The 13821-nt window shown below is 44.9% G+C and overlaps 1 protein-coding gene across 1 annotated transcript in view; it reads right to left on the bottom strand.

Annotated features, from left to right (window-relative positions):
* LRP1 (LDL receptor related protein 1) overlaps positions 1–13821 on the bottom strand; it is a 657378-nt gene that overhangs the window by 279627 nt on the left and 363930 nt on the right. Inside the window, 4 exon segments of the mRNA XM_029594881.1 lie at positions 3619–3742; positions 4372–4515; positions 10529–10678; positions 10790–10884. Coding sequence (XP_029450741.1) covers positions 3619–3742; positions 4372–4515; positions 10529–10678; positions 10790–10884 — 513 coding nt within the window.

Raw genomic sequence — 13821 nt, 5'->3', positions numbered from 1 at the left:
TGGGGGGAAACCCCCATCACAGCATTTGCCCTGACTCAAGCTGATGTGGATGAGTATTTAACATGCACCACATGGCAGAGCAGGTATAGGAATATGGATAAGGAAGAAACATGAGATTATTTGTGACCATCAGTAGAGGAAAAGCCAAAGGAGAGCGTAATTTTCAAGAGGCATTTAACGCAGCTACAGAGTGCTCTGCCCATATAAATGGCCTCTTGTAAAATTGTCCAACACCCGCACACGCATATTTTTTACCCGCATATAAAAGAGGGAAGGGGGTGGGCGGGGGCAAGGCCTATACCCTTTCAAACATATATTTTTTGGGACCAATATTGAAAGATAGCCATATAGGTAACTTAGCAGAATATAACTTATCCGTTAGTTACATGGGATATTCAGCGGCACGGCACTATTTAGCTGGATACGGTATAATCCGGCAAGTTAGAACCTGCTCTATGGCGGGTGTAACATATCCAATTAACTTAACCGGATTAAGAGCGAATACCATACTTATCCGCTTCAGTTAACCGGCTAAGTGCTCCGCCCCCAATCTGCCCACTGCCCATCCGCTTACTATCTGACTATCTCCTTAGCTGGATAATTGACTTCTTTTTGTAATTCTCAAAGTGTACGTACAGTACGTGTGCATTTTAGCTTGGAAAATTAGCATAAATGAGAAGTACCCACAGACTTCAACTTGAAGGAGGTAATTTTCAAAAGGATTTCTATGCATACAATGACTTATATACGTGGGTAAATGGGGAATAGAAAATTGCTACTTTTACATGTTTAACTACTTTGAAGATTACCTCCAAACAGGCAGATACAGAAAGGTGCATTCACCCGAATGCACAGCTTTCCCTGCTCTTGAACGCACTTTTTGCGAGAGTAAACCTTACTGCCAATGCAGCAGGGAGTTTTACGCTCACAAAATCTGCGTCAGAAATGTGAGTTCTGCTAAGCACCCGCGCATGGAAATCCCACACAAATAAGGGCATTGCACAATTCCCTCCCAATGCAGAAGTGGGCTGGCTAAGCACACATTTTCTTAACACTAGAAGCTGTACTCCTAGTCAGAGGTGGAGTAAAGTTTCCAATACTGGATTCATTGCTGAGGATCCTCCCCCACCCCCCCCCCCCCTCCCGGCGAGGGCAGGCAGCAAAGACTCGACAGTGTGTTTATTTTTTTAAGTCTAACCATGGCCAGATAGCTGGCTAGGAGCACAACAAAAGTTCCGATACTAAACAAGTCATACAACAAGATGCTCCTCACTGAGGAGCACAAGAAAAGATATGCTACTATACGCTGTCTCCCATCCAGCCCCTCCCCTCCTGAGATAAAACATGTAGTCAGCCTGTGCAGACTGCACATTTTAACTCCCCACGCATTACCTTGCTGCACTGGAAGTTAACATTTTTTTCATCTGCACATTTAAACTGTGCATGGAAATTCAGCGCACAGGCTCTTAATGCACAGGTTATTGCATCGGCCTGAAAATGTTTGGTTAAATAGGGAATGGGCGAAGTCAGATTCTCTTCTATACAGGCAGGCAGGACAGTAAAGCTCAGTCGTTGTCCCTGGAAGATTTTCTGCTTATTTTTCTTATCCAAAAATGCTGATTAGAGCATTAGTGGCTTGCGGGGAAGTCAAACCTAGCACCCACTGTGACAGCTGCTCCAGAAAGGCAGTCATGGGCTTCTGTCTGATCAGTCATTTCTTTTCTGAATGTCTGTTCTACATGTCCCACTTAAGGTAAGAGATATGAACTTGCCAGACTATTCACCGACTAGGGAAAGAGCTGTCATTTGAAATTAGCCTTCCCAACTTTAAGATGAAACTAGAGGGTCCAAAAATGATCTCAAACCAGTGAAAGGTTTAACACTAATCCTCCATAAAAGAATGGAAAAGCAACATGGTGTGGACCCATAGGTGGTCTATTTAAGGGTATTTAAAAAAACAAAAAAACCCCTCAGTCTTTGCTATGAAAACATGGAATCTCAGATAGCCAAAAAGGCAAAAGGCCTTCAAATTTTGCCAAACTATTTGACTCCTAATGCCCACGAAGAGAGAAAACCTACAAGATACATACGTTTGATCAGTCTCTCAAAGGCCAATGTTCAAATAACCTAGGCACCCTAACTAGACCATTCCTAAATACAAATTCTTCCGGCTCGGTACCTCTGTTTACAATGCCCCTAAATGTAGGCACCTTAAAAATGGGCGTGCCAAAAGCAGGGCCAGGTTTGGGGGAACAAAAGTTAGGTGTTCAGCCTGATTTCCAACCCTGGCAGCCTAATTTAGGGGAGTCAACAGCTGGCCTAAATGTAGGATAGGCCCTTAAATTGGAGTTACTGGGAGTTAACTGAATATCAGGGCTCTGTGAATAAAATGCTGCACAGTGATCCCTGTGAGACTAATATAAGAACAAAGATTTCCATACTGGGTCAGACCAAAGGTCCATCAAGCCCAGTATCTTGATCCCAACAGTGTCCAGTCCAGGTCACAAGTACTGGCAGGATCCCAGAAAGACTGATAGATTCCCATGCTGCTTATCCCAGGGATAAGCAGTGGATTTCTTCAAATCCACCTTAATAATGGTTTTTGGACTTTTCCTCCAGGAACTCATCCAAACCTTTTTTAAACCCAGCAACATTAACATCTTTCACCACACCATCAGGCAATGAATTCCAGAGCTTAAATATGCATCAAATAAAAAAAAAATTTTTTAAATGTACTACTTATAAGTTCATTGCATGTCACCTAATCGTTGTACTTCTGAAATAAGTAAACAGCCAATTTGTATTCAGCTGTTCCATACCACTCATTATTTTACAGACATCTATCCTATCTCCTCCTCAGCCATCTTCTCCACAGCCATAACCTTGAGGCGAGTTACTGTACTGGCCCAAAAGGAGAGGCTTTTTTTTCCCTGAAGTGCTGTTGAAAAAATGAAGTTTACTTTTTTGATCACAAACCAGGGTTGGCATAGGGAGCGGTAGCTGCTGCTGCTTCGACCCATGCAGGGCGGGCAGCAATAGCTTCAGCCTGCATGGGGGCAGACCGGAGCGAGCACGGCATCTCACACAAAGCCACTGGAGCAAGGAGCAGCAGCTTGCTGAGCAGGGAGAGGGGAGAAGGAGAAAAAGAGGAGGCAGAAATGTAAAATAAGAAGGGGAGAGCGGAGAAAAGGAAGGTAAAGATGAGGGTGGAGGGGAAGTTGACCATAAGGGAAGAGGGGAAATGGAGGTAGTCATATATTTCTGATTCGTTCTCCTCAGAGACAAGAGGAAGTCATGTCCGAGGCTGTCTTGTACTCGGAGTAATATATCATACTTCAGTATGAAATCCGAGATGGACAAGAGGCCAACAAAGGAAACGCTTAGGTTCTTTGAGTGTGTCTTTGACTACGCAGATACATCTCCTCCTGCCTGTGTCCCAAAAATGTAACATTCCCAGCTAAAACCGATCACTACAACATCACAGCAAAGAAGTAAGTGCTTTAGGTTCTCTTTGGTGGTTTGCTCCTTATTTACAGCAAGATCAACCATGGACCTTGAAAAATAACAGAAGCTTCAGCACCAACAATCAATCAATCATCAATCAACCCTCTGCTGACCTCACAGGACTGCTGCCCGCTCTTCAAACTATATCCGGCTGTGCACATGCAAGCTCGGGTGGTTTTCCGAGGTCGGCAGGCAAGCTGAGAGCAATCCCCGTTATTCACGCTGCAGGGGTTCGTACCTAAGCAGAAAAAAAATGGAGGGGGGGGGAGGGAATGGTTAAAAGGAGCAGTTAACCTGCGACATCTGTTACTCTCTCTATACATACACACAATCTGAGAACTGGAAAACTCAGTGCACGATAAAAATCACAAACTGCTGCACTGAATTATTTCCATACTTATACGTCTGGTGTTTCCTCGTGAACTGGATCAGGAATCTAAGTTGCATGCCCCTGCCTACAGCTGGGGAGTGGCTCAGGAGACGGGTTAAGAGAAGACCGCATTCAGATGGCGTCAGCCAGCTGCACAACTTTTCCATACAAAATTGGAGGGGAGAGGGCCCAAACCAAGTATTGCTGATCCGACATTACCTGTCACTTGCTGGGCGACTCAAGGTTAGACCTTGAGTGTAACAAGCAAGGAAGGCGCAACAATGTCAGCCGCTGAAGGAGGATCCAGTACAGGAATAATATGAAAAAGAAACCGGGATAATACATGCCCCTCTAGTTTTGAATACTTATTGAAATCGTAGCCCCCTGACCTTATGGCTACCATTAAATGACTCTCTGGTCTATTGTTGCAGCCGAGAGGGATCAACGGTAGCCAACGCACAGGGCAGCAGACTTGGCAGGGACCCGCAAACCCTTACCGTCCTGTATCTTTTCGTCATAAACTTTCATGTGCATCACCAAACGTGGTTACTGTTCCGCAGCACCTGCAACGTCTGCTCCGTCCTTCTTGTGGCAGGGTCCAATCTTCTCAGAGGTTTGGTCAGCCCACCACAGCTTATCACCTGAACAGAGGAAGGCAATGTCCATGAAAACCAAAAGACACAGCTAGAAAAAAAAAAAACCCTGGGCTCCATATTCAGTAAGCCGGTTAGTGGACAAGTTTATCCAACTAAAGTTGAACATAACCAGCCTAAATATTCCCACTGAATAAAACCAGCCTAATATTCAGGCTGAATATAACCAGCCTAAAGTTATCCAGCCATACATATTTCTGGACCACAAAAAATAACCTGCTATGTTCGAATATAGCTATTAAGTTTTTCTCATCTGGCGTTTGGTTTATTGTTTTGAGGAATAGTGATTTTCTATTTTTCCATTGTTGCACTGCATATGGAATCTGGCTTGTGGTTTCCAGTTCAATTTTTGACTACATGTGTGCATATGTGAGAGAGAGAGATGGAGGAAGCATGTCTGTGTGTGACACACAGAGGAAGTGTGTGAGAGAGGTACAGAGAACGTGTGTGTGTGTGTGTGTGTGTGTGTGTGTTTGTCTTCACACACACACATGCTCTCTCTATCCATCACCAACATGTATGTGTGTGTATGAGAGAGAGGGAGCATATTGTTGTGTGTGTGTGTGTGTGTGTGTGTGTGTGCATACATGTCCCCAGTCTACAATAATCTTAGGATGACAGATATGGAGAGCAGGAGATTTTTAAAATCCTTATTAGTTTTAATTATTGGGTGTTATTTAATGTGTCTGCTGTTTGGAAATATATATATTTTAGTATGGTTTTACTATTCTGATTGATTTATATTTCTTGATTGTATTGTTTTGAGGAATAGTGATTTTTTTGCTTTTCCACTGTTGCATTGCATACAGAATCTGGCTTGTGGTTTCCAGTTCAGTTTTTGTCTGCATGTGTGTGTGTGAGAGAGAGAAAGAAAGAGGAAGTGTGTGTGTGTGTGAGAGAGAGACAAACAGGAAGTGTGTGTGTGTGTGTGTGTGTGAGATATGGAAGAAGCATGTTTGTGTGTGAGAGAGGTACAGAGAAACTGTGTGTATGTGTGTGTGTGTGTGTGTTTCTCATACATACACATGCTCCCTCTGTCTCTCACCAAGCATGAATGTGTATGTATGAGGGAGCATATTTTGTGTGTGTGTGTGTATGCGTGTGTGTGCATATGTGCCCCCAGTCTACAACAATCTTAGGAGAGAGGGAGATTTTTAAAATCTTTATTAGTTTTAATTTATTGGGTGTTATTTGATGTTGTCTGCTCTTTTGAAATATTTTGTTTAGCAAATTTCAAAATTATAGATTGGGCGGGGGGGGGGGGGTGCCAAAGAAGTATTCACCCCAGGTGCCAAATACTCTTAAGTAGGCCTCTGGCTGATAGTGGTGTCTCTCTAGTGAATGCCCGCTCTCCCGGTGTGCGCGATGCAGTATTCAAATTAGGTGGTGCGGTAGAAACGGGGAAAAGGAGGCACTAGGGACACTAGCGCGTCCCTAGTGCCTCCTTTTTGACAGGAGCGGCGGCTGTCAGCGGGTTTGACAGCCGACGCTCAATTTTGCCGACGTTGGTTCTCGAGCCCCGCTGACAGCTACGGGCTCGGAAAACCGGACGCCGGCAAAAATTGAGCATCCGGTTTCGGCCCGACAGCCGCGGGCCGAATTCAAATTTTTTTTTTTTTTTACTTTTTTTACTCTTCGGGACCTCAGACTTAATATCGCCATGATATTAAGTCGGAGGGTGCACAGAAAAGCAGTTTTTACTGCTTTTCTGTGCACTTTCCCGTAAAATGTGCGGCTTGGCTGCACATTTTACTTTCTGTATCCCGCGCGCATACCTAATAGGGCCCTCAACATGCATTTGCATGTTGAGGGCGCTATTAGGTGCCGTGGATTGGACGCGCATTTTCCTCCCCTTACTGAATAAGGGTAAGGGAAAACGCGCATCCAATAGCAGGCTACAGTGCGCTCCGTCGGAGCACACTGTACTGTATCGGCCTGCTTGTGCATCCAGGCACGCTGCTAAGGCTTCCCTGCCGTTTCATTACACTGACTGGCAACCCTCAAGTCACCAGGGATATTTGTCCTAGAACTGTTCAGTGTAGTAGCTGCCAGTCCTTATCCCCTTCACTGAGACGTAGCTAATGGATTTTAATGCCTCAGATGTGTGACTTTACACTTCGCTGCACTGATATACACATGCCAGACCCTTAACAAGCCTTAGCAAAAAAATAGATGTAAGTCCCCTTTTATTTTTTCCAGCTTACTGCAGAATTGTGTCCCTTTGCAAAGAGGCACATTCTTCCTTCAAGACCCTCCGCAATGCTACTAAATAAAGAGATAATGAAAAGAACTAGGCCCTGGCACAGAGCCCTGAGGTAAGCCACTGGTCACGTTACCTTAACCAGAGCGGACTCCAATCGATCACCACTCTCTGCAGTCCGTTTAACCACTTCCTCATCCAGTTTACAGATTTCTTATCCTGCTCCCATGCCATCCAGCATGATTACTAGTCTTCTATGTGAAACAGTGTCAAAAGCTTTACTGAAGAGCAGAAAGGAAGCTTCTACTGTCCCCTCCCTGAGCCTCTGTTTTCATTACCCCATCGAAGCACGAAGGCCTGAATTACCGATGAGAGCTTTTTGCCCATTCTGTATCTGTGGGGGGTGTGGGGAAGCTTAATAAATCAGGCCATCAAGCAAGTTTGTTTGACAAGATCAACCCCCCCTGTCAGCCCCCGTTGGCTAGCGTCCGGTAAACCATTGACTTCTAGGTGCTGCGCTATCCTTTTCTTTAGCGGCGAGCAAAGCTATGGAACCGTGATGATGAAAGATCGCAGTCCCGTACGCCTGCCTTGGCCACGTCGTTATCCCTGTCTTTTGCAACTACTGAGCAGAGCAACTTGCTTCAAGATTTCCCCTTGGTCCCGCTCCTCTTTGCTGAGCTCAGCCTCTCCTTTTATCTTCTTCTTACTTCCCCCCCACCCTCCACCCTTGGGTTTCCCTCCCCCTTATGTGGGTAATTTCGGAACAAGAGCATAACTTAGCCGGCAATCAATGCCGATTTTCAAAGCGGACTCATTCGCTCGAGTCGTCCGCTTTGAAAATTATAGAAACATAGAAATGACGGCAGAAGAAGACCAAACTGGCCCATCTAGTCTGCCCAGCAAGCTACGCACTTATTATCCATTTTTTTTCCCCTTTTTTTCTCTCACCACCTGTTACTATTGGCTTCCAGTACCCTCCAGCCCTAATCAATTAGGGGTAGCAACCGCTGTAACAAGCAGGCCACACCCTTACCCCATACTCTTACCCACCCCCTGTTTTTATTTCCCCGGAGAAACCAGGCACACGCCATTACACCTGCCATCGGCCGCACACCGCTCTGCCAAAGAGCATTTACGGGCACCCTTTTAAAATAAAAAAAAAAAGCATGCGTGTAAAGTCCCAGCCCTGCCCGGCTTCCAACACCCCCCCCCCCCCCCCCCGGCACGCCTCTCCCCCGTGCACACGTAAGAGTGCAAACAGGAGGGCACACACACAATTTTTGGGGGGGGGAGGGGGGGCCCATCGGTTTCACGGTTTTCTCAAGGGCCATTTCTGCAGGGACAAACTCTCCCCACAGAAGACCCTTTCAAAATCCCCCTGGCTACAGCCAAAGGAGGCTTTAGCTCCTGCTCTGGGCCTTTGCTCTTCTAAGCACTCCCTTTGTTTTCCTGGTAATTCTGCTTCTCCTCCTCTGCCGGTAGGTTGCTTTTTTCTTCCCCCTGTATTTTCTGGTGGCCACTCTTTTGTTCTGTGCAGTTCTGCTAAACTTCCTTAGAGACCCGCTCTGGTCCTGTTTCCCCCCCCCCCCCCTCTTCCCCTACACAGAGATTTGTTGCCTCTCTCAGTGCTCCCCCTTTTCACTGCTGCCTGACAGTATGGAGAAGAGGGGATCCTGAAAGATTTGGGAAGAAGGGCCGCAAAGGACATTTCAAATCACCAAGAGGAGTGGAGGAGGGGGTGGGGAGGGAAAGAGGTCCAGCTTGGAGTTTTGCCGAGTATGAGGGGGAGACGTGGGCAGCAGGAAAAAAAAGACACAACCAACCCTCTCGCTGATTTCAAATGCTGGGAAAGTGGGGAAGGGGTTCCAATACAATGATATTAAAGGCTGACTCTAATTCTAAGGTTTTTTTGAACAAATTAGGCCTTTAACTGTTTCCTGAACTTTAAATAATAATCTGACCCGAATGTAGAGAGAGCTACCCTACCCCCTTTCCCCTTCCCCCACTATTCTGAAGAGATTCTACCCTGGGCGGTGGACATCCCTAGCTTGGTTTCCAGTGCTCGCCAACACATCCAAGCCTGCCTCTGCGATGGTGGCCTCCAGGTAAGGGAGTTTATTTAAGAAGCTTTAAAACACCGGGTAACACATCCAAGATGATGCTCTGCCACTCTCTCTCTCTCTCGCTTTTCTTTTGTTCCCTACCTCTGTGTCCATTAGCCATTTCATTACCCATCTACATCAGATTTTTGTCTCCCAGATATCCCTGCAAAATTGATTTGAGGTTTTTATCCCAGCAGGGGGGAACCTCCATTACCGTACATTTCCTTTGTTTGGGGGAGGGGTGGGGGGGAGACCAGGTTGCACTGACCCCTCCTCTGCTCAGTTTATCAGCTTGAAAGGAATGCCAAGGGGCTTCACAACCCTTTTGGATGGATGTAAATCCTCCCTTATGTATACAGCTTCATCACTCCTAGTCACCAATCTTGCACCAATCTTTCACACCTAAAGCTCTTTTGTGAGAACAATTTTGCTTACTCCCCTGTTGCAGGCAGGCAGCATGTCTGAAAAAGGGAGGAGGGGGCTCTGGAACTTTCATATGGGAATTCAAAGGCACTTTCCTCGGTAAAGCAGTGCTTTATCTGCAGAAAAGGATTTGTTATAAACATTTCCCGCCTGATATGCAGGTAAATTAATGTGGGTATAGCCTGCATGCACTAACGTTTACCCAAACTGAGAGAAGGTATTTCTGGGGACAGAGTTGCATACCCTTCTGGATTTTCAAAACTGCACTTCCTCGAAAAATGTGTGGCAAACAATTTTGCAGATGTAATTGTGTACAGGTAGCTTTGGAGGGGTAATTATCAAAGCGCACGTATGCGCGGAAGTTCATTTGGAAAATTAGTGTAACATATGCACTCATTTGCCAACTTTCTTATGCGGGCTGTTACATAAGTACACCCTTAATAAGAGGTGGCCAATTCAGGTCTTCAAGAGCCACAACTAGGCCTTGCTTTCAGGATATCCATATGCATGAGATATATTTGCATACAACGAAGGCAGTGCAGGCAAATTCAATGTTAGGCAACCTGAAAACCCATCCTGTTTGTGGCTCTTGAAGACTGAACTTGTCTACCCTTGCCCTACATCATCGAAAAGGGGTCTGTCTCAGGTGGCAGGCAAGGGGATGGGGGAGGAAGTTTTGCAAGTGCTCCTGTTTTAATATAGGGGATAATAAAGCAGGCAAGGCATTGTCTTTGGCCCCAGCTGGTGCCCCAGCAGGGCGACATGTCTTTGGGCACAGACTGGAGCCCTGACAGTGGGTTGCCACATCTTCGGGCCCCTGATCAAGGCCCCACCAGGACAAGATGATGTCTTCAGGTCCCAATGGGGGCCCAGGAGGACAGAGAAAGGGTTGTAGTAGGCAGACACGGGTTGCTCTCATTGTGTTTTCCCCATCACCCTTTCCCCTCCCAGCAGTTACTGGGTGGTGGAGCAGCAGCAGGAGGATTCCACGTCATCCCTCGCGAGTAAGTCCTGAAGACATTTTTCAAATCTGTAAAATAATGATAACTGCTAGATCTAGCTAATACACTGCCTGTACCCTCCATACAGAGGGCTTCGAAACCTTTAAATCTGCCCCTCATCAGTTAAGAGACTAAAACAAAACAGATTAAATAAATAAACAAATACCAGGAAGCAAGAAGAACATCTTTCCAAAAGCCTATGCCCAGAGACCTATCCAAAAGCATCTGTGGGAAGGATTTACAAAATGATGTTACTGGAGATGTCTTTTTACCCATGATGGCCAGAGCTGTGGCTTTGGCCAGATGGCTCTTCAGGGCGTCAATGACCTCAAATCCACTTCCATCCAGCTCGCACCGATTAATGGTCCCGTTGCCAGAGCTGATCCAGTACAGCTTCTGATCCACAAAATCAATGGAGAGGCCTTTAAGCCGGAGCACAAAACAAGAAGGAGGAAAAAAGCATCATCAGTTCAGCACATGCCACTCGGCTTTGTACACACATTAGTCAGAGAGCTGTAACCTGCTGGCCTTACCCACGGGTCCTTTCTGACCGCTGAACAGAGTGCTCCGGTTAGTGCCATCCATATTGGCTATGCTGATATTGTCTCCGTCTGTCCAGTATAGTTTTCTATGAAAAAGAATAAAAACCACACCGTAAAAAATCTGTTCTAATTAAATCTGTGACCCACTTCTATACACTCTTCCCAATTTGCCAATCCCGTCTTCTCAAGAAGCAAATCAGAACCCCTCCCCAAAAAAACAAATCTACTCCCAAACCAGGAAACACAAGACAAATTCATCAAGTCCATCCAATGACAAAATACAGTTATTGCTCGTAAAATTCAAACTTGTGACATCATCTTCTCTGTTCTCCTAAAATCTGCAGCATCTTGGGTTTGGCTGGGAATGCAGACAGTTGACTTCTGGCTAACTTCCAATAAACTAGAAAATGGCTGGTGTATAATGATTATTTTTTGACTGTTTAAATGTAAAAATAGAGAAAAAGATCTCAGCACTGGTGTTTCTCTGAATTAATCAGAATATGAACCAGTTAGTACAATCATCGGTCATAAAACCTCTTATATATTTTTACTGGAAAAATTACTTTTTTTGTTTTTTTGTGTTTATAAATTTTATTAAAATGCTCTTAGACACATACTGAAAAACTATCGCTATTGTGAAACTGGCTACATAAGCTCTAGTATCGATTGAGTTTTTCTAATTCAGAGCCGGCAACAATTCAAAACAGCAGGTGCCACTGTGTGTCTTTAAACTTGCGGTCTATACAATACCATTTGCCCGGTAAACAAATCTCAAAGGCACTACAGTGAGTTGCCAGTGAAGCAATTTTAAATATGATTGTAACAACTTTATCGGTACAAAAAACAGTTGCCTGAGTGACATCAGAAGTACTTATCTTTGAGAAGCGATTTCCTTCTAATAGAAATAGGCACCAAAGGTTGCCTATAGACACCAAGACACTAGAAACTCCGACGTTGGCAACGTTTCGCGATATGCTGCGTCAGGGCAGTGTCATGTCTAGAAAGAATAATTGCTGTCATGCCATGCCTTTCTACTCATTGGGCGTTTTCTAGTGTCTTGGTGTCTCTATAGGCAACCTTTGGTGCCTATTTCTATAAGAAGGAAATCACTTCTCAAAGATAAAATGGATAAAATACGAGGCAAGGAGAAAGAGATGACGATGAACCGAAAAATATTTTGAAGGTACTGCGTAGAAATGTGCAGGAGTTTTTCCAGATGACCTAATTTCAATTGCAGTTTATTAAGGGCTTGATTTACTAAAGGCTTTCCCCTTCCTTCTATGTCCTTGTAAAAAAAAAAAAAAAATGTTCACTAAACAAGGACCCCAAGATGTTTATGCCATCTTTTTCCCCCCAGCTTCCCAGAAGCTGCCAAACACATTCTTCTGAAATGAATTCTACTCAAGTGCTCTCCGTGTTCTCCTCTCAGCCCTGCTGGCTGCTCTTTCAGAGAGATTGCCACAGCCCATGAACCATGAACCAGCAGCTGCGTCTGGTGAACAACTTTCTCTGGAGATGTCATCAAGGAAAAAGCATTTGACATTTTATGCAAGGTGATTCCTTCTCCCTAATGAAGCACACAGATTCTTTGGTTCCACATAAAAATCGCCCACCCAGAGTTAGCAGAAAGTAGATGGGGGAAGGGGAGGGAGTAATACTACAGATTTCTCAGAAGGAACACCCTTGGCTTACTTACATACGTGCACAAATATAAAATCACCACTTAGTGCATGATGACCTATGGTGCCGATTAAGTGGTCTTCATATTGGCACTTCAAACAGGACGCCACAGAGAATAATTACAAATAACTAATGTTTAAATAAAAGTAAAGTATATTACAATTATAGTTAGGTATCTAGTATCTGCTTCATTACAAAAACCAAAAAGAAAAAAATTCACCTTCAAGTAATAAGAAACATCAGAGGAGGCCTGTTTACTGTAAAGTGTGCTAAAACTACACATTAGTGTTCTGATGTTAATACGGTATTTACTAAAAGGTGTCCGGCCCTTACTAAATACCATGACAAGCAGTTACCATGGCTGACCATGCCCGTACCTGGATGCCCCCATGCTCCCAGATCCCACTGGACCTAATGTGGCCTTCTGGGCCCAAAAGCTCGCCCACCCCTTCTCTTCGGGGCGCTGGCTTACATGAGATCCCCTTTTACCCCCGCATATGTGGGGCACAAGGGAACCTCAGGTCGGCCTGCACCTTTTTTGAAGAGCAGAGCAAGCGAGGCAGCAGCAACTGACGATCACTTCTGCTCTGAAGTGAGTGTGTGGTCCCCTTGAAGATACAAGCCCCTTTTATACCTGGAGAGGGAGAGAGACAGAAAGGGGATACGGTCATGTGGCCAAGACGTCTTGAGGTGAAGTTAACTTTTATTTGGCTTAATGTGATTTAAGCTTGGGCCATTTTAAATGAACAGCTCTACTAATGAAGCTGACACTCGCTCCACTTGCCCTTTTAGATCTTTTGAGTGATTTAATACAACAGACTATTTTATTTTACTAGATTGGCCATCTGGGTTTGGAGAACACGGCTTCTAATTGGTTTAGATCCCATCTCCTGGGAAGATCTCAGAGTATATCTGTAGGGATCTACAGGGCACAGTATCTCAAAAGCCATAACTGCTGCTGCAACATGCCGTACCCAGAGGAGCCGTGCGTTGCTCAATTCTTGTAAACACTTATCGCCAGCCACTCGGGGAAATGAAGTGATCTCGGGTTAAATATCGGCGATGCAGTAATGATGCACAAATCCCCCTCCCTTTAGGAACTGCTCCCGCTGAATCAGTGTGGCTATAATAAACCAGCGCTTTCAAGCAATAAATCTGGCCAAGACCAAAATACTCTGGGTGAAAAATTCTAAAATGCAAAACATCACTGCATCTCTGCTATTAGAAAAACCAGAAGTGCAAAATCTAGGAGTTATATCAGATTCAGCATTAAAGGAGGACATGAATGTAGGGACCCTCTATATATCCTCACTACTTATTTTTGTCCCTAGTTCAGGCAATGG

Source organism: Rhinatrema bivittatum, chromosome 3 (assembly GCF_901001135.1).
Source record: "Rhinatrema bivittatum chromosome 3, aRhiBiv1.1, whole genome shotgun sequence".
Classification (NCBI taxonomy): domain Eukaryota; kingdom Metazoa; phylum Chordata; class Amphibia; order Gymnophiona; family Rhinatrematidae; genus Rhinatrema; species Rhinatrema bivittatum.
The sequence above is the reverse complement of the archived record's forward strand: the minus strand, read 5'-3'. Positions and strand labels throughout refer to the sequence as shown.